This window comes from Culex quinquefasciatus, chromosome 2, assembly GCF_015732765.1.
Source record: "Culex quinquefasciatus strain JHB chromosome 2, VPISU_Cqui_1.0_pri_paternal, whole genome shotgun sequence".
Classification (NCBI taxonomy): Eukaryota; Metazoa; Arthropoda; class Insecta; order Diptera; family Culicidae; genus Culex; species Culex quinquefasciatus.
In genome coordinates, this window is record NC_051862.1 from 8,693,569 (window position 1) to 8,715,601 (window position 22,033).

At 37.6% G+C, this 22,033-nt stretch overlaps 2 protein-coding genes across 2 annotated transcripts in view; both read left to right on the top strand.

Moving 5' to 3' along the window:
• Nucleotides 1-15,409, top strand: part of LOC119767696 — a 43,168-nt gene extending 27,759 nt beyond the window's left edge. The window contains exons 2-3 of the mRNA XM_038256924.1: nucleotides 14,919-15,004; nucleotides 15,071-15,409. Coding sequence (XP_038112852.1) covers nucleotides 14,919-15,004; nucleotides 15,071-15,256 — 272 coding nt within the window. The 3' untranslated portion in view covers nucleotides 15,257-15,409. The remainder of the gene's footprint in view (nucleotides 1-14,918; nucleotides 15,005-15,070) is intronic.
• Nucleotides 15,410-19,970: 4,561 nt separating this feature from the next.
• On the top strand, nucleotides 19,971-21,679 carry LOC119767700. Its single transcript, XM_038256930.1, has 3 exons — nucleotides 19,971-20,025; nucleotides 20,757-20,842; nucleotides 20,909-21,679. The coding sequence occupies exons 1-3, from the start codon at nucleotides 19,971-19,973 to the stop codon at nucleotides 21,092-21,094; spliced, it is 327 nt and encodes a 108-aa protein (XP_038112858.1). The 3' UTR covers nucleotides 21,095-21,679.
• The last annotated feature ends 354 nt before the right edge of the window (nucleotides 21,680-22,033 follow it).

The window sequence follows — 22,033 nt, forward strand, 5'->3', positions numbered from 1 at the left end:
CCCAATGTCACCCCTGATGACGGTATCACATTATAATTTATTATTTAGTCACATTTTTTTCAGCTGGAACTTCAATATTTTGCAAATTCTTGCTTGATAAAAATAAATGCTTTGAAAGCAGGGTGTTCATAAGAAAACTGCTATAAATGGTTTGTACTTATTAGATACAAAGCTGTAAAAAACAGTTTTCAAGATTTGTTTATACATGAATGTTATACCAGGTCTTCTAATTTTTAAAAGATACAAAACTGTTTTTTTATATCACAATGTTTATTCTAAAAAATGAATAATTAGACAACTTATTTTTTTATCTTAAAATTGCCAAAAATACCTAAATTTTGCAAGTTTAAACATATAAAAACTCATTCTGTTAGTTTTTGAAAAAACTTTTTCTTACTCTTGTCTATTCCATAATCATAAGTAATAATGTTTTCGATTAAATTACGATGTAAAACACAGCTGAAAGGAACGAAAAACTCTGTTATGTACCTTAATGAACTCATTGTAACTTGATTATTAACAAATAAAACCGAATTGAAATTGAAAAAAGATATAAAAACTATAAAAAATCCCATCGAAAACAAGGGGGGGGTCTGGCAAAATGTGACGTACTTTTTGAGGGGGGGGGTTCAACCTTGTGTGACAAAGTGTGACATAGGGGGGAGGGGGGTTTAATTTTGGCCGATTATTGCGTGACATACTTTATGGATGACGCCTATGGCAGTGTTGCACATTTTTCGTCAATTAATGTATTTTTAAAAAAGGAAAAACTAATTCTTGGCTTTTCTTGACTTTATTCTTGACTTTATATTCAAGCATTGCATTTAAAAAGTACTTTACATTAATTTTGATATTTTTCACTGTTTTTATGTTAATTCTCTAAGGCAAATTTTCTATTATTCTATTTTTTTATTTTTGCTTTGTTTCAGCATTTTAAGCAACTTTTGTTCTATGAAAAACTTTTCTTTTTTCATTATTTTTTTTAAATTTGCATTTATCATGTTTAGTTTAAATTTATTTCTGATAGCATTTGGCTTATTTTACCACCTCCTTTCATTAAATTTTGCCTTTCTAGTTTTTTCCTGTTTTTACAGTCACTTTTCACATTTTTTTGCTATAGAATAATATCATTGTCATTTAAATTGTAAAAAAAAACGTAGAGGCATAGTCTGGGACAGAACAAAAATTGCTGCATACTTACTTATGAATAAAATATTTAAAAAGTTATCAAAAACCACAACCAAATTTGACCCCTAAAAATGTAATTTTTTTAAACATTGGTAAAGTCGCATAAAACAAGTCAAATTTACAGCCTTGATATTTTCTAAAATTGAAAAAAGGATTCTTGTCAAAAGTTTAGATCAATGCCCGCCAAGAGGCGAAGTTTGGTTGTTAAGGGCTGAAGCAAATTTTTTTTTTGATTACGTAACTTTTTATTTTTTTAGTAGAAGTTATTTTTTAGTAGCTTGACCATCTCTGAAAGTAATATTTAGAAGAGATCATTGACAAAAATGCCAATTTCATTTTACATCTTAAAATAAATTTATCAACAGTATTTTGACTTTTTCAATGAATATCATGTTTTTTTTCGAAAAGTTGGCAACACCACTAAATAATTTTAACCATACTGTTCCATAACTCAAAGATGGCATTTTCAAAAATGATTAGTTTTTTTGTTAGAAAAGTCGAGTTAAAGCTAGAAAAATTTGAAACTTTTATTAGACTGTCCTTTTTTCCAAAACGCAAGTTCTAAGCAATACCTACAACTTTGCTCAACTTGTTACAGCTTGTTCTCAAAATAAAGATTTTTGAAGATTTTAAAAAGCCTTTTGTATGGACGTTTATATGGAGAATGGTTTATTATGCAAAATGAATTCTTTAGTCATAGAAAAAGTTGTCACAAAATTTCGTTTAAATCTTTCAACACTTTTTTTTAAATTGACGGATTCTTGACAGAATTTCTAAAATTGTAATTTTCCTTGATCCTTTATCGAACATTTGTTTCGAAGTTTTTCAAAATCCAGGATGAAAAAAAATTGGCAAAATTGTCAAATTATTCTCGTTCTTCTTATTCTAAATTATTATTCCCCTTTCTAAGTCACAGTTCTAAAGTTATCTTTTTTTTACCTCTGAACATATGTATTTTTTTCAAGTATTATTTTTGCACAAATCGATTTGTTGTTTTAAAAATAAAATTCCAAAGGGAATATTTTTTAGAGTGCTCGATGAGATCGAACCCAGGCCAACCAAGGGATAACCACGCTTACCACTACACCAAAAATAATAAATAAATAAATAAATAAAAAATCTGATGGATATTATATCTAATATGTTTGATATACCTTTTGGATTAACTCTAAATATTTCTTTGCAGAAAATTTTTGAAGGCTCGGTCATTTGCAATTTCTGAAAAATTATGACTGACGAAATTCTATGTCAAAAAAAGTATTTACAATTTTCTCTGAATTGAAAAAAATGAAACATTTCCGTCTGATTTCATATAATTACCCGTTAATGCAATCTGGCACCATTACAACGATCCGCCAACATCCTGCCAGTTCCTTTCGCGCGCGCGCTCAACAGGACGTCTTTGCTGACCTCGGTAATCTATCTTGTAATTACTTCTGTAATTACATTCAACTTCAAGCTCGGGGAGTGAATCCATTGTGTCCGCGCGCTGAAACTATTATGCTCCTCTCCGGCAACGCATAATGACCACGTGGGTGGACCACGTCACCCGCAGACTTCAAAGTCGTCCCCTGTCCCACGTGGCAAAGCGCGCACGCGAGAGAGAGAAGGACAGTTTGTGTTGGTTGTTGGTCATCCGCGGGCAGATAAGAACCTTGGAGCGGCCACCGCCAGAAGAGCTTTTGACGGAGGTCATCCACTAAGAGCAGTCGAGCAGGCTAGCTTTTCATTCACTGCTCACCACACAGTCACCGGCGGAGCCGAGCTTTGTCTGACATTGTGTGGTTGTGAAAGTGTGGGGGTGGCAGAGTGGGTGGGGTGAGGCATACATGAACTCATGACTGAGGGGTGGAGCCCGGAGGCGTTCGCTGTTTGGATTAGTGCAAACTTCCAACTTTATGGCGCTGCTCAGAACGTGTATAGAAACAGCGGACTTGGTCGTCATTCAATAGCAAGTTCACACCAGCGGGAAGGCACTGAGGGAAATTTTCTTCTAAAATGTGGTTGCCATATTTTTCAACCTTGAAGATGACAAAAAAGCCGACCGAAACGTCAAACAGCTCAATTTTAACAAGTAAATTTTCCTCGGTGTACTCAGAAACGCTGATGCCTCTAGTCGATGGTCGAGGCGTTTGAACGCAAAGTTGTACCCAGTGACCGCGTTGGCATGGTAGTGGTGGCCGGATCTGACGGGTAGGTTGAAATCCGGATCCCGGTGACAATAACCATATCGCAACCAGAGCATGGCGACCCAGCGTTTCTGCTTTTGTAACATTTGAATATATATCGTTGTAGCAAGTCTTCCGCCCAAATCCGCTCTTTAATTCCGACTACACGCGGGCAAGTCCGGGCTTTACAAAATCTGCCCGACCCAAAATCCACTTCACAACGAAAGAATCCAACCCGGGTTTGATTTTCCCGGTAGCGGTGAAATTGGATTCATTTTCAACACACAATCTCCAAAGAGAAGAGCGTTTTTTTTTTCGTACAAATCGTGAAAGCTTCCCAGAATAGCTTCTCTAGGCCTCGCGTGAACCCAGGGTTTTGACCATTTGACGTGAAATCGTGGACGGAAAAAGCATTACTTTCCATCAAAGTTGCCCATGGCAACCTCTGCTGTCGGAATTGGCCTGTTGAGGCATCTGGAGATCTAAGAGGCTAAATAGAAACAAATTTCAGATGCGTGGGGTCAGCTGGGGCTGATGTACGTACGCGCACTTTGAAATGCGTTTTGGGAAATGTTCAAGGCAATTGTTGTCAAAGCCAAGTAATTTGTTAGTTAACTGAAATTTCTTTTTGAGGCACTTGGGACTGAATTTATATTTATTAAACTTGCTATTTCACTTGCAGAATAGTTCATTTTCATCTAAATAATGCATTTTGTGTTTATTTTAATCAAGTGCAACATAAAACGGCCAAAAATTTGCTTGTTACATAATTGTTGAAAATTGTTGTAGAAAACCGGATTTTAATTAAGAAATTACAAAAAAAAAAACAGATTATCCTCAAAATTATAATTTAGCTCACAATTTATTGGTTTTGAAGTCATTATTTAGTAGAATATATGCTACTCTACTAAACTTATAAACCAAAGTTTATAAGAAAAATTAAATTAAATTAATGTGTTCTAGTTTTCCACTTAATCGTTAAAACTTGCAGTCGTGATGGCGGATTGTGGGATAACTACACCTCTTAAATTGTTCAAAAATCAATCACAGCTTAGAAATTGGAAAAAAATCTACATAAAATTAACTGAGATAGAATCAAATGAAATCAAATGAAATCAAATGAAATCAAATGAAATCAAATGAAATCAAATGAAATCAAATGAAATCAAATGAAATCAAATGAAATCAAATGAAATCAAATGAAATCAAATGAAATCAATTAATATGTACTTATCCAAACGTCAGGCTTGATTTAAAAGTTTAAAACATGATATATGAAATGGTCTAATAATGTCACAATAAAATTGTTTTAAAAATGTCAAATATCAAAGCTATCTGAAAAAAAAGAAAGATTAATTTATTCATGGGCACTATTTTTCTGTTTTCCAATTTATACTAACCTTTACAAAAAAATTAACCCTTGATAAACTCTTGAGAACTTGAGAACACTGCATTTTTTTTTTTGTTTCCAATTTTACTTTAAATTTAAAAACCATTTCCAATTTTCGAAATATTTTTAGGGGCTTTAAAAGGCATCTTTTGCGTTTGAGTTAAGGATGGTGCACAATCTGATGCCGGAGTTTTGATTTTTTGAAACAAATCATTCGTTTTTAGCTGTTTAACCAAATTTGCTATTGAAAATTACACATTTCTTTTAGCAAACGCGCAGTATTTAATTTATAAGCATATTAAGGTGACATTTTTTGCTTTGGTTTTTTTTTGCAATTTTGCAAATATTTCACTAAGAAAAAGCACCCCTCAAAAAAGCAGAGGAAATGTCCTATAATTTTAGTTTATTGACAGGACTGCTGGTTGTTTAAATTTTTTGAAAAAATAGTTTTTCTCAGTATTGTTACAATAGGTTTTTTTTGTGGTTTTTGACAATTTTTATATGACAGACTTGATTTTTCAGTCTCAAAAATATGTTTACCGGAAAGCTCCAATTTCCCAAGTTAGCTTCTGACAGCTTTTAAATTTGGCTCGTTTTAATATTTACGTAAGCTTATTTACTATCCAGGTTTCTACACAAACAACTAACCACACTGAAAAAATATTCTATTTTTGGTTACGAGCAATGTAATTAATTTTATATCTGCAAGCCCATCCAATTGAAATTCTGTCAATGGCAAACTTATGGAAAATTGAACCTTTCCGGATTTTTTTTTTCTGAGACTGAAATATCAAGTCTGTCATATAAAAATTGTCAAAAACCACAAAAAAAAATATTTTTTCAACATTTTTATTTTTAAAACAACTGTATCAAGAATTGGACATAGGACAATGGTCTATATGGAGACTTTTATGTAAAATTGTCCGGAGAATCAATTCCCACTATCCGTTTTTGAACAGTTTTAGTATTACAAGTATTACTTTTCAAAACTAGTGCTGAAAAGTTCAACTTTTCAGCATCCATTTCAGTGCTGAAAAGTAGAACTTTTCAGCATTTATTTTGAAAAGTATTGCTATTCGATTCTGTTATTTTTGGTACAGAAAATTAGGCTATTTCGTCGTTCAAGAATGACAGGAAAAGTAAGTAGTTTCAAGACGGAATTGCAAAAAAGTATTTTTAAGTTGCACAAAAACTGAAAAATTTGAAAAAAAAATCACCTTCTATTACAAAAAATCTAATTTCTATTACATAAAATCGATGCACTGTATCAAAAAATGCGATTATCAATTTTCAATCGCAAATTTGATTATATGTGTTGAAACTGTTTTAAAAAAAAAATTACAAGATTTAATATCTTTTCCCAAAATCTCGTTTATTTTTTAATTCATAGCACTGATGCTTTTTTTTACTACAAAAACAAATGAGAAAATCAAAAAAATGTCTTTCAGGACTATCAGTGATGAAGAGTTAAATTAAAAAATCGGTAAGTTTTGCCGTGTACCATTTTCCAATCAAAACCTGCAAATTTGCCGTAATCATCAAATCGATCAGAGAATCTTTTCACAATATTCACATTCCCATTTTGTAAGAACAGCCCGCAAAATTGTCAAAATTGACAAAAGCCTTGAAAGAAAAAACTAATTTTACAAATTGGCCTTTTTTGACACAGGAAAAATTCGCTATGCGAAAACATCCAATAAAACATTCACTCACCAGCCATATTTTTTTTTAAATTTGAGAAGAATTTTTTAAATCCAAAATGCTCATAAATTCTAGAGTTTTATTTAAAGGTCCTATAAAAATATGAAACGCAATAGCTTATAGGACCTGATTAAAAAAAATATTTAATTGTTCATTTCCAATGAAATCAGCACATTTTATAGATTTTTATTTCAAATTAATGACTCTTCAAAATTATTTGTTTTTTCTTCATAGTTTCAGAAGAATTTGGTAAAAACGGCAATGGTTTGGATTGATTTTATAATTCGATTTTTTATGGTATATCACCAAAATATTAGGACAATTGAAAGCTCAGTTGCATTTGGGGTCTAATTGTGCCCAATATGAAATCTAATGTAAGTTGAACCAGGTTTTTAAAAAATGCATGGTTGTAAAGAAAATTTATTCTAATGAAAAAATTCTGTGGTGCTCTGAAGCGTTAGATGGTTGAAAATTGAAATAAGTTACATATTTAGGAAATAACAAAAAATGCAAATAAACAAACAAACCATCACCATCGGTTCAGCCGTCGTAAAACCATAAATTTGTTTATCAACACGTTGTCCTCAACGTCATCGCCTAACGGAGCATCGTTAACTTCTTCCCTCTCAGTCCCAGTCCAGTCGTATTTCTCCAGCACATTCCAAAATTGTATGCAAGACGATCCCCGGATCCGGAAAACCATCACCATCGTCGTAGCGGTCGTGGTCCTCTTCGAACTGGACGGTCCCAGGAATCTCCCCAGCATGGCGGTTGTGACATCGTCAACACTGTCCTCTCTCTATGTCTCTCGGTAAGAAGATGTGCGTGAGTTGATTGTAAGTGTTGATTTAATGTAAATACCGGATATTTACATACCGACACATTCGCACAGACATTGCCCTTAGACAGAATGGGGTTTAAACTTTTGCAAACTGTCCATAACTTGAGAATGGGTTGAGGTTAGGTTGAGTTTGAAGGTTGAATTGGAGTAGAGTTGGATTGGAGTTGGGCTGCAGAAAATGTTGAAGACAAATTTTAATCAGATAATAACATCAAAGTTAATGTTCTTGTCCTTGTTTTATAAAAAAAAAGAAAAAAAAAGAAAAAAAGAAGCAATTTAAAATTGAAAGTATTTTCACAAAAAAAAACAAGTGACAGCTTGAAGCTTTTAAATCTTGCCACCACCGAACTAAATGGCGCCACTGTTGCACTTTTACTATTCTGATGTTTCCAACTTGAACTCTCTCCTCTCAAAAATATAATTTCTCGCTTCTCCCAACTTTTCCTCCGAGAAAACCTCTCCATTTTCCCTCTCTGTTTTCCACTCTCCCAGCTCTCAATTTCCTTTGCTTTTCCCTCACTCACCACAAATGGTTTCGTTCGGTGGTATTTCCACTTGAGCTGCCGCCAGCCAGCCTCAAAAAACGCTGTTGAGGTAGTCTCGACGAGCAGATTTTCCCAGTTTGGGGCAAGCTTTTCGCGTGAAAAGCACCACTTTTTCTCCGACTTGCAATCTTTTTTGGGGATGAACAACCAAAATTCGTGTCATTTCCCTCGCAAATAAACCCTCGATAAGGTTTGCTTTTTCGGTGGAAAGTGAGGAAAGGGGGGTGGGAAAAAATCTCAAATTGCTTTTCGTTTTATTTTTTTTTATTTAAAAAAAAAACGATATCTGCCTCTGTTGCGTGACGTGGCCTGTGACAAATTTTGGCGGAGGCAGAGCCGAGCTGGCCCTAAAGTGGAGATTAAACAAGTTTTACGTTGTTTTTGGTGGGTTTTCCGGGAGGGCGTTAAGCTCACTCCCTGGAATTAAGCCTCCCCGGAGGGTGAGTTTTCAAGGACGAAAAGTTGGGAACTTGAGGCTTTGGATGAGGTTGGAATTTAAAATTGGGCGGGGAATGAGGTGCTTTCAAATTTAACTTGTGATTTATTGTCTTGAACTGTGGTTGAAATAAATGTTCCAAAAAGATTAAATTGTAAATCCAAAAAACAATAATAATCCTGATTACAATTATGGACATGAAAAAAAATACAAAAATGATAATTATGATAATTATGATAAACAAGAAAAACATGAAAAACAAGAAAAACATGAAAAACATGAAAAACATGAAAAACACGAAAAACATTAACAACATGAACAACATGAAAAACATGAAAAACATGAAAAACATGAAAAACATGAACAACATGAAAAACATGAAAAACATGAGAAACATGAAAAACATGACAAACATGAAAAACATGAGAAACATGAAAAACATGACAAACATGAAAAACATGAAAAACATGAAAAACATGAAAAACATGAAAAACATGAAAAACATGAAAAACATGAAAAACATGAAAAACATGAAAAACATGTAAAACATGTAAAACATGAAAAACATGAAAAACATGAAAAACATGAAAAACATGAAAAACATGTAAAACATGAAAAACATGAAAAACATGAAAAACATGGAAAACATGGAAAACATGAAAAACATGAAAAACATGAAAAACATGAAAAACATGAAAAACATGAAAAATAGAAAAACATGAAAAACATGAAAAACATGAAAAACATGAAAAACATGAAAAACATGAAAAACATAAAATCATAAAATCATAAAATCATAAAATCATAAAATCGTAAAATCATAAAATCATAAAATCATAAAATCATAAAATCATAAAATCATAAAATCATAAAATCATAAAATCATAAAATCATAAAATCATAAAATCATAAAATCATAAAATCATAAAATCATAAAATCATAAAATCATAAAATCATAAAATCATAAAATCATAAAATCATAAAATCATAAAATCATAAAATCATAAAATCATAAAATCATAAAATCATAAAATCATAAAATCATAAAATCATAAAATCATAAAATCATAAAATCATAAAATCATAAAATCATAAAATCATAAAATCATAAAATCATAAAATCATAAAATCATAAAATCATAAAATCATAAAATCATAAAATCATAAAATCATAAAATCATAAAATCATAAAATCATAAAATCATAAAATTTTAACTTCTACTGAAAAAGTTAAAATAAAGCCAAATATGTTCACCATGTTTTCCTGCAGCTGTAAACACGGAAGTAAATTTTTATTTGCTTTACTTTTTATCTTTGTGAGCAAGTTTATGCCCAGAAAGGCGTCCTCTTACGTGACTTTAACACACAAACACAAACACAATAAAATAACACACATACGCCCACAAGCTTCCTTGACTTGAGCACACCACTTCGTGCCAAACACATGCATGCATTCATTCGTGGCAGTGTGTAAAGATGGCAAACATGCGATTGCGGAAGTAATGGTTTTGGAGGAGTGAACTAACACGAAAAAATAGATTATCTGAATAGGATGAGGGAAGTGGGGGAAACATATGGAAAGCAAGTGTGCGGCACAAGCTTCAGTGGTTTTGGGATTTTGAAAGCTAGAGAGAAAAAAGTTGAACTTTTCGAAATTGGGTCACGAACTTTCACCTTGGCACGTGCTTGTTGAACCTTTGTTACGGGTTTCAAATGATTTTCGCATTTTGATCAGCTTCAATTTAATTTTCAATCCACTTAGGATCTCAGTCTAAAAATAACAAAGTTCTTACTCCCTCTCAAGCTTATTAAAAGCAAACATTGAATCAGTTAGCATTTTTTTCCTCCGACAAAATTCGATTACAAATGTATCGTCTCCGAGAATGTTACCTTTACAGACAGAAAAATAAAACAAAAGCTCTGTTCGAACATTTTTGTCATCTTCGTTGCTCGTTAAAAGAGCAATCACACACATACACACACAGACATAAAGCGAAGCAAACAAAAGTTGAATGTTCGGTTGATTGTTTACGCAAATATACGACAAATATACGAGCGAACGTAATTTTATATCGAATTACACCCGCTCGCGCTTCATCGGAGCGAATTCAGAACAGCACTCAGCTTCTGCTTCTGCTGATTCGAAGGAATTGTTTCAACAGCAGCACTGATTCCAATATCTGTATATTTCTGCTGCAAACAGTGGAATTCACTTTTGCACGTGAGTGTGTGTATGTTTTTACATAGTGATCGAAATCGATGCATCATGGATTTGTTTCTGAGAACTCATTGACACACAGACACTAAATTTTGCAAATCTAGAATTGCTTTTTCGAAAATGAACACTTGCTTCACAAGTGGAAAACTTTTTTTATGGGTTATTTTAAGCATCAGTTGATTTTTTTTAAATTGCTAAAAAACTTTTATGGATTGCGTTTTGCAGCATTGGCTTGTTGGGAAAAATTGTAGAACATTTTATTTCCGTTGAGAATTACACTTTTAAGGAATATTTGGATAAAAGGTATTAATTTTTTCCGATTTTTCTCATTTTTACAAACTATACCTTCCAGTATCCATTATCCAGTATCAAGTAATGGGTAAAAGTTGACCGATTTTACTCATATTTTGCCCAAAGTCCTAAAATAGCTTGAGGAACAATAGTCACCTTGTAAAGCGAGGTTTTGAAAAAAAGTCGCATATTCTGGGCTCCCAAACTTTAGATAAGTAGTACAAAAGTTTTTTTTTATTAAAATGTGTTTTAACAAATATATAAATGTTAGATAAGTGACCGGAAATCGTTTTGAATACCATCAAACGACATATTGATGCATAGTTCATCAATAGATGTATCAAACGGGTTTAAAATATTGAAGATTTTTTGTGCTTTTTAGATGGCGGATCTGACTATATCCGGTACCACCATCTAATATATTGTTGTGAATATAATTAAATCCCCTTCCAAGTAAATCTTCCAAGTTCCAAGTTCGGTCATCAGGAATCAAAAAAATCAGGGTGCAAAAAAAAATATTGACAAAAATTTAAATTCTCATTGAAAAAAAAAACTTCTAAAATTTGCTCATAAAAGATTGTATAACGCTTTTTCATGCATTATCAACCAAAAAAGACTATATATTTTAACTTATTTGATATTGGTAAAAGATTGATGGAAAAAATATATTTTTATGATTTCATTGATATTTTTTAAATTTATAATTGTAGCATTACCAAAGTGATATATAAAGCATTTTGGTCTGGTCAATCTGGCTTGATCTCGACCAGAGCCGAGGGTCAAACACTTTTAATCAAATTTGTACCAGCCTGATCACTTAAATTATATTGCTTCGTAATGCCATATCTCAGCAACCAATATCTGTATAATCAAAGTTCAAAATAGCTAAATGTCTGGAATTTTCACTGCTCTTCGTTTATTTAATTGAGCACTACATAGCACTGTGCACTGTGACATTTTTCGAAATAGCTACCTGAAAATGGCTTTAACTTGAATACGGTGCACATTATCATAAAAAATAGGTAAGTAAATTTTTCATAACAAAAATTATGTCACGTTTCTCAGATTTTTTAACTTGGCTTGATGTTTTGCCTATTCTAGAATATTCTGAAAAAATAGCATTGTATGTCTCCTAAAACACACGAAAAAATGTAAGCATAAAAAAATATGTTCAGTACCGTGAACCGGTGTGACTTTGATAGCCACCAGCTGTGTTTAAAATACTTCTGGAAGAAATTTTCATAACATTTCAAAAAATGTAAATAGTTTATTTAACTTATTAAAAAAATAAACAAATAAATAAAAAGCAATATTTTAATATTCTCGAAGTTTAATAATTTTCTCAATGGAAATAAGTTTAAATCAAAAAACGAAATGCATTTTCGGATTCTTTGGACAATTTGTGAATCATAATTTTTAAGTGTTTTTGAAATAAATCTCGAAAAAATCTCCAAATTTATAAGCATTTTGAGTAGAACAACTTTTTTTAAATCTTTATTTTCGCGGATCGAATTAAGTTAGGAATGAATAAAAAACAATTATTCTATAAAGAATACTCATTTTTAAGAATTTTAGGCAAAATTCTGACTTTAAAAACATTGCTTAAAGTTATATGTATTTTTTGAAAACATATAAACTTAGGTAACAAATCATAAAAAAAAATCTTTAAAACTATAGCAGTAACCTAAGTGATGTCAAATAAAATTTGAACATTTTGAATCTGATTTTAACAAGAAAAAATAATACTTTCAATGTCACCCCGAAATTCGAAATATGAAATTTAAAAGCAACAACTTTTTAAAAGCTGTTGAAAAACTTTTTTTAAATAGGGCAAGGCGCCAGTCCTTACTGTCGGTGCTGGGTTTGAGTCCCATCGGTTGCAACTTTTTTTTGTGTTTACAAAAATTGTACATGCAGCGTGTAATATTAAGTGTCTTTTTTGACGAAGGTGGTGTGCATGCTTTTGCATGCGATTTTACCATCGGATTTTTTGCTGTGTAGACTTTTTTTGGAAAGGACCTATAACCAAGCTCGACACTTTTGAAGTTGATATCTGTAACAGCTTCAGTTTCGTAAAGGTGTTAGCTCTCTGATTAGTGGATTCCTTGCAAATAAATAATATTGTAAATTATCTTAAGAAACTATGCGTACCCACATTTATCTGTGGGGATAGCAAAACAAGGAGGTGCGCATTGTTGTCTAACATGAATCCATAGTATGTTAAATTTACAATTTTATTCATTTGCAGGCAATCTACTGAAATAAAATTCTGTCGTTTAAAGCTTGTTCAGGGAGCCCCTATCTTTCATACCTTTTCGAAAATGAAGCGTTTATCGACATCCACTTCAAAAATGACGTGTTGTGTAAGCTATGGGATTCCCTATGTTTATAAGACCTTTTTAAATGTAGAAACTATCTTTGTGAATACGGGATTATTAATTTCAGCCAAGACTGCATGATTTTATTTCTATGATGGGAGAAATTACGTGCTAAATTCTACAATTTATCACAACGTCAAACAAAATACAATCGCCGTAAGCTTTGTTGTAGACCTAGACTTGTTACTAGAAACCAAGAACCAGCCCGTTTGATTGAAGCCAAGTCTTCGCAGAATCCTTCACCATGGAGACGCACGACGTATTTTAACTCATCTAATCACCTTTCCTTATACCAATCGGATGGGTTTTACCACGTAAAATCCCCCCGCGTGGGAAATCCTGCTTCCTCGGGTCAAATCTCCCGAGCATAGATTCCGTTCTGTTTGCATTACTGATTACATTCTGGAAGCTCGCAGACGATGAGATATAGCCCAGCTCGTTGATTCGTTCCCGATGCCATAAGCCATCCCACCGACGATACCTGTATTGTTGTATTTTGTTGCAGAGAACCGGAAGAAGCTCTAAGCTGTTATTACAGGGGGTAGCTCCGTCCTACGAGTTGGCTTCGAGACACAACAAATAGTCATGCCAACCGGGCACGCTGTATAGGTTTATGCAAGTGCCAGCTGAAGGAGGACCACGTGTTCGACGTGTGCAATGTGCCAAACAAACAAGCAAACCCTGACGTTGCAGCCTGCAACAAGACAGACGGTCCAAATGCATGCAATACTTCAATTTCGGGTACATTTTTCATCTTTGGTTGACGGGTTTGGGCTATGGGGTGAAACAGGTTATATTTTGAAAGCTGACAAGCATTTGAGTTGATTTCTAGAAAGATGTTTTGATATTGTTAAAAAATGCCACAAAAATTGTATAACTACAATTTTTAAAATAGTATGAAAACTCGCGACACTGCTGAGTAAATAAACCTTAAACTTTTCATCCTCCTTCCAGATATACGTGAATGTTTAGTTTGTTTAGCAGAATATTCTTGCTTCGTCCAAAAATAGGAAGCCTTTGCCGCTGTAGGATTGGAAACAGGATATTCAATCAAGCAGTAGCAGCAGCAGCTTGTTGTGTCTGCCGTCGTTGCACCTGCAGAGAATACGAAAGTACACACTATCTATCAAAACCGGGTAAGCACAGGAAAATAAATAAAAATAAGCCAAAGAAACGGGGGGAGTTGTAACGAGTACATATGGAGTAAAAGTACAGTCGGTATGATTGGGAAGTAGAAATACCTAAACTGTATTAAACGTACACGCCGCAGAGTAGAGCTTTCTTGCTGAGTGACCTTTGCTCATTCCTTTGGTCACTCAAATGCCGAGTACCTTTTGCGCCAGTTATCCCAAAAGCTTTCCGTTCAACCAGATGGCCGAGTGGTTTAAACTCTGCTCTTGAGGTGAGCCAGCACAGGAGATCGGGGAGAGCCAGCCGCACGAATCTCGCGAAGAGTTTCGCGTTTTCGCGGTTCGGGGTGATGAGATCGCGGAGGTAGTAAAGCGGTCCAAGGGAATGACAAGCTATTGTCCAGGGTTGGTAACCGTGAGAGGGAACGGAATTCGGAACTGAAGCCTCTCATAAGTCTCGGCGTTCTGATGACGCGCCCAACGGTTCACTTTTAACAGTTCCGCGGAAGAGGCACCAGTGGCCCTCGATTGTGCGCGTCTCGTGATTAAATTGTAGGTTTCTAGTTTTCCATGAGTTTGTCTTTTAGGTTATCCCAAGTGTAATGTGTTTCTCTGTCCTTTCCCTGATTAGCTAGTTTAGCGAGATTAGTAGATCGATCTAGTGCCGTGTCGTGTGCGTGTGTGAAGACCGTGTGCATGTGCGTTCCAGAAATCCTGGTAAGTGCGCTGACCACCTCGTGGTCACCTGTGCGAGTGCCAAGTTAACATCTGCCCCATGACCAGCTCTGCATCCACCGCCACGCTCGTCAAAGACGGCCCGATCTACCGGGGACCAGCTACCGCTTCGATCCGGCCGCAACGCCCACGCCGCCGAAGGCCAGCGCTCGCCAAACCGCGCTCGGCAGCGGAACTGTACGGCCACGCCGTAACAGGACAGCAGCAACCGTCACCGCAGCGTCCTTGAATTAACCGCCATCGCGCACAGCATCCGCCATCGCGATCGCCAACCGCCATCAACCTAACCTGGAAGGTTAGAAACCACGTGAGTGAGTGAAGGTTAACCCTTGGGAGAGAAGTCCGGCCTCGAAGGCGGACACGCGAACCGGCAGCAAACAACAACCAGCTAACCAGCGTTCCAGCCGAGCAGCAGCAGCAGATCTTCAAGCGTAGGTCGTCGCGGTTCCTCGCAGGTGCGACCAACCACGTGCTCGAGTCCCGTCCGGTGCTAACCGGAGAGCAGCAACAGCAGCAGCAGCGAGTGATGACGTCGTAGACGCCGTCCGCAGCAAAACACCGACCACCACCGAGTTTCTTCGAAACCGACCCGCAGCAGCAGAACAGGTATCCAGACGACCACGTGATCGTCGAAAGCGCCCGCACCGCAAACCGTGAGTAAAAGCATGCTTAAGTGATAAGTCCATGGCACACTTTTCGCCCGCTACCAACCTTACCAACTAGTAGCGCGGCGCCGCGTCTGTCGAGACTGTTCCGACTCGCCTAAAATGAACACATAAAACGCACATAGCACACACACCTAAACCGGAAGAAGAAGAGAGAAGAAGGAAGACAAACACACGGGAGATTTTTGGATGAAGTAACAGGATCTCAGGGAAAGGAAGAGGGAGGATCGCCGGCAAACACAAACGTACGTACGTAAACATGTATGACTCACTGTAAAATAAACGAACACAAAACACTACAAATGTTTTTCCTGCTGCACTTAACCTAAACACACAGTAGCTATAAAACACTTATGCTAGGGTGACCGAAAGAGTCGACTCATGTTTTGGTCGCGACCGTTTAAATAAATGTAGATTTTCTTTCAATATTCTATTTTACTTTATTTTTCTACTGGAGACAGGGCTCCGAATCCCTTGGACCATTGGCTATTTTTCTTGCAGATCTGGTTCAGGTAGACTGTTGAAGGCCGCAGGTGATGAATCACGCCCTGAGGTCTCCAGTCCGTTTCCGGTTTCTTTTTCAGCTACCCTTCCTGGGTAGTGGCTTGGTACGCTAGTCGGAGTACCTCCGACGCGTTTTACACCCCACAGAACTCCCTGTCCCGAAACGGGATTACTGAACCCCCTCGAGAGGTCTCTACGGCTGGGCAAACCGACAAACAGGTGGATGGTCTCCTTCGGGAGTGGCGCTTAAGCCATCTCACTTAACCATAGGGGAGTTCGATAGGCTGGCGGGCTATAACTGGCGCCCAACAATACAAGGCATCTACTGTACTCTATTTTTTTTTGGTATGATTTTCTGATTTTTTGATTTTTGGTAACATTGGTTTGGAACAATTTGCCTGATTTTGTTTAGATTTGCATTTCTTTCTGATTTGCATTGCATTTTTGTAGTTATTAGATACTTTTGTTCTGAAGGAAGAGTTGAGTTTCTCGGAGAAATTGAAAACACAATTTTGGGTTGTTGTTTATTTGCATACATTTATTATATTCACTTTTTTTTTGTTTTTTCATCATACATTATTTATATTTTCATAATTTTTTTCATTACTTCAATTTTTGTAATATTGGTACTACGATTTGTATTATTTAATAAGCCTACTCTGCATTATCTGAATTATAGCAAAATAATTTAGCTAACTATAAAAAAAAATCTTGCCTTCCGTTGGTAATTGGACTAACTTTCACTAATTCTTCAAATTAATACTGCCTTCTTGCAGAAACTCAACGAAAAGAACAACTACTGATCTGTTGGTTGATAACAACAATAGTCTAATTGCTTAAACGAGGGATTAGTACATGAGAGAAGAGTACAGAAGTTTACAAAATGTAAACAACAACTTTTGATGCCAAAAGAAGTAGCTTTCGGGGGATTCTGATCCATACGACGATGACAGGACACACCAAACAAACAAAACGCATCTGAACGACGTCAAAGGAGAAGTCGGCGAAGCTGGAACAGGGAAAGAACGAAGTCTGCAGTGGAAATTACTCCGAAAGAACCGACTGTCGGGGTTAGGATCAGATGCCAACACGATGGGCTTGAAAGTTCTCTTGGGAAGTAGTTTTGGTAATGTCCAACTGGTAGCAGAACCTGGACCAGAGAAGGCGTCGTAATGGAATCGCTCGATTAGCTGCACTAGATCTTGTTTTTTTTTAGCTATGTCCCTCCTAATCCCACCAGGAGCAACCATTTCCGTTAAGGGAACAAAACACCCTCGGGGTAATTACCTCATTAGGGCACTCGACGGACTCGTGTTAGGGAAAACCAGAATAAACAAACCAGCACTGAGGGTACCGAGTTGTACCACGCGCGATCGCGACCTGGGAGAAGCGGTTCGATTTGGGGTGATTTGTCATGTGTGTTCCAACCTTAAGTATGAGAAGATGAAGCAAAGAAGGAGCAGCTTAGTTGCGATGACTTCCAAAACGCCCGATGACTGTCGAGAGCCAGTAGTCACTTGTACTAAGATTGCACGAAGCTATGAATGAGCAAGTGATGACCTGTGTTAGTAGCCACCGAAAGGTGTGAACGAAGAAAGCGAGCCTGCGATGACTTCAACAGCGATCGATGATTGTCGAAAGCTAGTAGTGCATCTTTGGACAACGCCCACAAATCATCTCGAAATCGAATCAGACGATCCACATTTTCTAAAACCCAACGAGCTATGAATAGACTTCAACCGAAGAAGTGACCAAGGGTAGAACCGGTTCTACCACGCGAAAATACCAAATTTTGGGCCGAGTAGACACCACAAACCAAGACTAGCCTGACCGAGTCACAGCTAGCACGCGTAAAACGAAGAAGAGGAAGAAGATACGCAAAACCGAACGCGACGCGAAGAAGTTAGTGGTTAGTAGGGCCTAACGCCTAACCCTTAAACTAAGTTAGTACTAAACTAGGTTAATCTTAGATCTATAAAAACTCACAATCCGCTAGTCCAGTTGGAGGTGGATCATCCTTCCTTCCGTCGAGTGTGGGTGGAGTCCAAACTTCCGTCAGTCGGGGCGAGTCATCCTTCCGGCGAAGTGGGGTGAGGGTGGCCGAACATCGTCAGCTGGCCGAGCAAGATCGTCGTCACCTGTTTGCGTGGGAGGACGGCATTGTAATATGATCACTTTCATTATTAGTTTTCTTCTTATACTTACCTGAATTGTTGATAATTTTTCTACGAAGGAGTCGTATTTTCCAGTTTTTTTTCCTCATTTTCCGATGATTAACGATCCTTTCCTAATGTAAATAGTAGTTATAGTTTTCCCCCCCTTGTAAATAGTAGTTTAAGTTATAGTTAGTAAACAATCGAAACACAGCTGGCGTTTCGCTGGTTTGTTTACAATCGGTTTCCAAACAGAGTAGCTTTTGCACCATAGTTTTTTTTCCCAAAGTAGATTTACCACACCAATTTTTGCACAGATTTTCCCACCCAGTTTCCAATTTTTGATAATTTCCCAAGTAGTTTCAGCGCGATCGATTAGCCAGATTTTTCTTAGTTTTTTTTCCCCCGAGCGCTTATCAATCGCTAACGACAGGTTGTAGTTCCACGCCGCAGTAGGCCATGCCGCTGCGCTGAAAATAAACAAACAAAAACCAACTTAAAACCGATAGCTGGAACGATATGTCAGCTCGACTTTCCTCGTTTCCGTTGGGAACGGTTCTTCCGACCATCCCAGTCGTCTTTTCTGGCCATTTCACCTTTTTTTCCACAAAATTTTCCTCTAAAAACTTTCACTCGCGATTCTGTACCTGCGCCTGGCATTTTTCCACTTTCACTTTCACATTTTTTCCTCCGTTGACAGTCCGATGACGTTTGTTTTGTTTGTGTGCGTAGCACCGGTAAAATGCGCAGGGTGATTGAGTGACAGATCCAGATCTTGGAGATGGATTCTGCATGGGTGAATTTTTTTGAATGCGAGGGTGAGCGAATGGTTTTCTTTCTTTAGTTTGTAATTATGGTTAATTCTTCAAGAATTTCGTTATCGGATTTAATCCTGGTGTTTGAAGTTCTTGTAAGGAGGAATATTTTGCGTTTCGAATCATAATGAGTGTTAAATCGCGGAAATTTATTTCCGTGGCGGCGAATTATGAGGAGAAACAGACCCTTTTCTGTCAGTGAAGTTTGTTCCCACAGACTCGTCTTAGTATTGGGCCGGGATTGCAAACTGAACTGACTAGTTCTTTTCGTGAACGTTGTTTTCGCCTATCGGCTTTGTCCTGGTGTAGAAGACACGCTTCGTTTACTGTGTTAGCTCGCGTAGGGTTATGCGCAAACTCTATGTCGATGCTATTTTTTTTTCGTAGTTTGTTTTAATGTTTTTATTTTGTAATTTTGAGTATGAATGAGTCGTCGTCATCAATGAACTGATCAGTATTTTTCTGGGTTACAAATTTCTTCACTGCTTCTTTTCCTTATTTTTTCTTTTCTCAATATTTTAATTAGAATTAGTTGTACATATTTAAACATTCAGCATGAATTTCTTTATTAAAGGTCAATTTTTTTTTTCATGATTATTTTTTTTCAAAAGCCTTTGCCGTAATTGAGCCGGTTGATTAGAGTTAGGAACATTTGTAAATTGAATATTTTTTTTGAATTACTCGTTTTTTTTTGCATTTTCTCGAGGCTTTACTGTTGTTATTGATGATTTGAGTAGTAATTCGCTGGAGACCGGAGACTTTGGTCATTGATGGTTAGTAGCAGACTTACAACATCGTCGCTGACACTGTGATGTTGTCTGATCTGGAAAGTGAGACGGAGCTGACTGTTAGCAAGGACCTAACTTGTTAGTGAGTTGACAGTTCAGTGATGAACGTATATGACCCCGAAGAGAAACCCAATCATCAGTAGCACTTCTGTTTGGCCTACGAAAATTTGTTTGGTCGTTTTTCACCGCCGTGTTAACGCCAAACAAATTTTCGTACTTTAGTGGGGAATGATGTAACGAGTACATATGGAGTAAAAGTACAGTCGGTATGATTGGGAAGTAGAAATACCTAAACTGTATTAAACGTACACGCCGCAGAGTAGAGCTTTCTTGCTGAGTGACCTTTGCTCATTCCTTTGGTCACTCAAATGCCGAGTACCTTTTGCGCCAGTTATCCCAAAAGCTTTCCGTTCAACCAGATGGCCGAGTGGTTTAAACTCTGCTCTTGAGGTGAGCCAGCACAGGAGATCGGGGAGAGCCAGCCGCACGAATCTCGCGAAGAGTTTCGCGTTTTCGCGGTTCGGGGTGATGAGATCGCGGAGGTAGTAAAGCGGTCCAAGGGAATGACAAGCTATTGTCCAGGGTTGGTAACCGTGAGAGGGAACGGAATTCGGAACTGAAGCCTCTCATAAGTCTCGGCGTTCTGATGACGCGCCCAACGGTTCACTTTTAACAGTTCCGCGGAAGAGGCACCAGTGGCCCTCGATTGTGCGCGTCTCGTGATTAAATTGTAGGTTTCTAGTTTTCCATGAGTTTGTCTTTTAGGTTATCCCAAGTGTAATGTGTTTCTCTGTCCTTTCCCTGATTAGCTAGTTTAGCGAGATTAGTAGATCGATCTAGTGCCGTGTCGTGTGCGTGTGTGAAGACCGTGTGCATGTGCGTTCCAGAAATCCTGGTAAGTGCGCTGACCACCTCGTGGTCACCTGTGCGAGTGCCAAGTTAACATCTGCCCCATGACCAGCTCTGCATCCACCGCCACGCTCGTCAAAGACGGCCCGATCTACCGGGGACCAGCTACCGCTTCGATCCGGCCGCAACGCCCACGCCGCCGAAGGCCAGCGCTCGCCAAACCGCGCTCGGCAGCGGAACTGTACGGCCACGCCGTAACAGGACAGCAGCAACCGTCACCGCAGCGTCCTTGAATTAACCGCCATCGCGCACAGCATCCGCCATCGCGATCGCCAACCGCCATCAACCTAACCTGGAAGGTTAGAAACCACGTGAGTGAGTGAAGGTTAACCCTTGGGAGAGAAGTCCGGCCTCGAAGGCGGACACGCGAACCGGCAGCAAACAACAACCAGCTAACCAGCGTTCCAGCCGAGCAGCAGCAGCAGATCTTCAAGCGTAGGTCGTCGCGGTTCCCTCGCAGGTGCGACCAACCACGTGCTCGAGTCCCGTCCGGTGCTAACCGGAGAGCAGCAACAGCAGCAGCAGCGAGTGATGACGTCGTAGACGCCGTCCGCAGCAAAACACCGACCACCACCGAGTTTCTTCGAAACCGACCCGCAGCAGCAGAACAGGTATCCAGACGACCACGTGATCGTCGAAAGCGCCCGCACCGCAAACCGTGAGTAAAAGCATGCTTAAGTGATAAGTCCATGGCACACTTTTCGCCCGCTACCAACCTTACCAACTAGTAGCGCGGCGCCGCGTCTGTCGAGACTGTTCCGACTCGCCTAAAATGAACACATAAAACGCACATAGCACACACACCTAAACCGGAAGAAGAAGAGAGAAGAAGGAAGACAAACACACGGGAGATTTTTGGATGAAGTAACAGGATCTCAGGGAAAGGAAGAGGGAGGATCGCCGGCAAACACAAACGTACGTACGTAAACATGTATGACTCACTGTAAAATAAACGAACACAAAACACTACAAATGTTTTTCCTGCTGCACTTAACCTAAACACACAGTAGCTATAAAACACTTATGCTAGGGTGACCGAAAGAGTCGACTCATGTTTTGGTCGCGACCGTTTAAATAAATGTAGATTTTCTTTCAATATTCTATTTTACTTTATTTTTCTACTGGAGACAGGGCTCCGAATCCCTTGGACCATTGGCTATTTTTCTTGCAGATCTGG

Coding starts and splice junctions, on each gene's coding strand:
- LOC119767700 (XM_038256930.1), top strand. CDS start 19,971: ATGTTGTCTGATCTGGAAAGTGAGACGGAGCTGACTGTTAGCAAGGAC. Junction 20,026..20,756: donor TGTTAGCAAGGACCTAACTT/GTTAGTGAGTTG, acceptor TTCCCTGATTAG/CTAGTTTAGCGAGATTAGTA. Junction 20,843..20,908: donor TGTGCGTTCCAGAAATCCTG/GTAAGTGCGCTG, acceptor CCCCATGACCAG/CTCTGCATCCACCGCCACGC.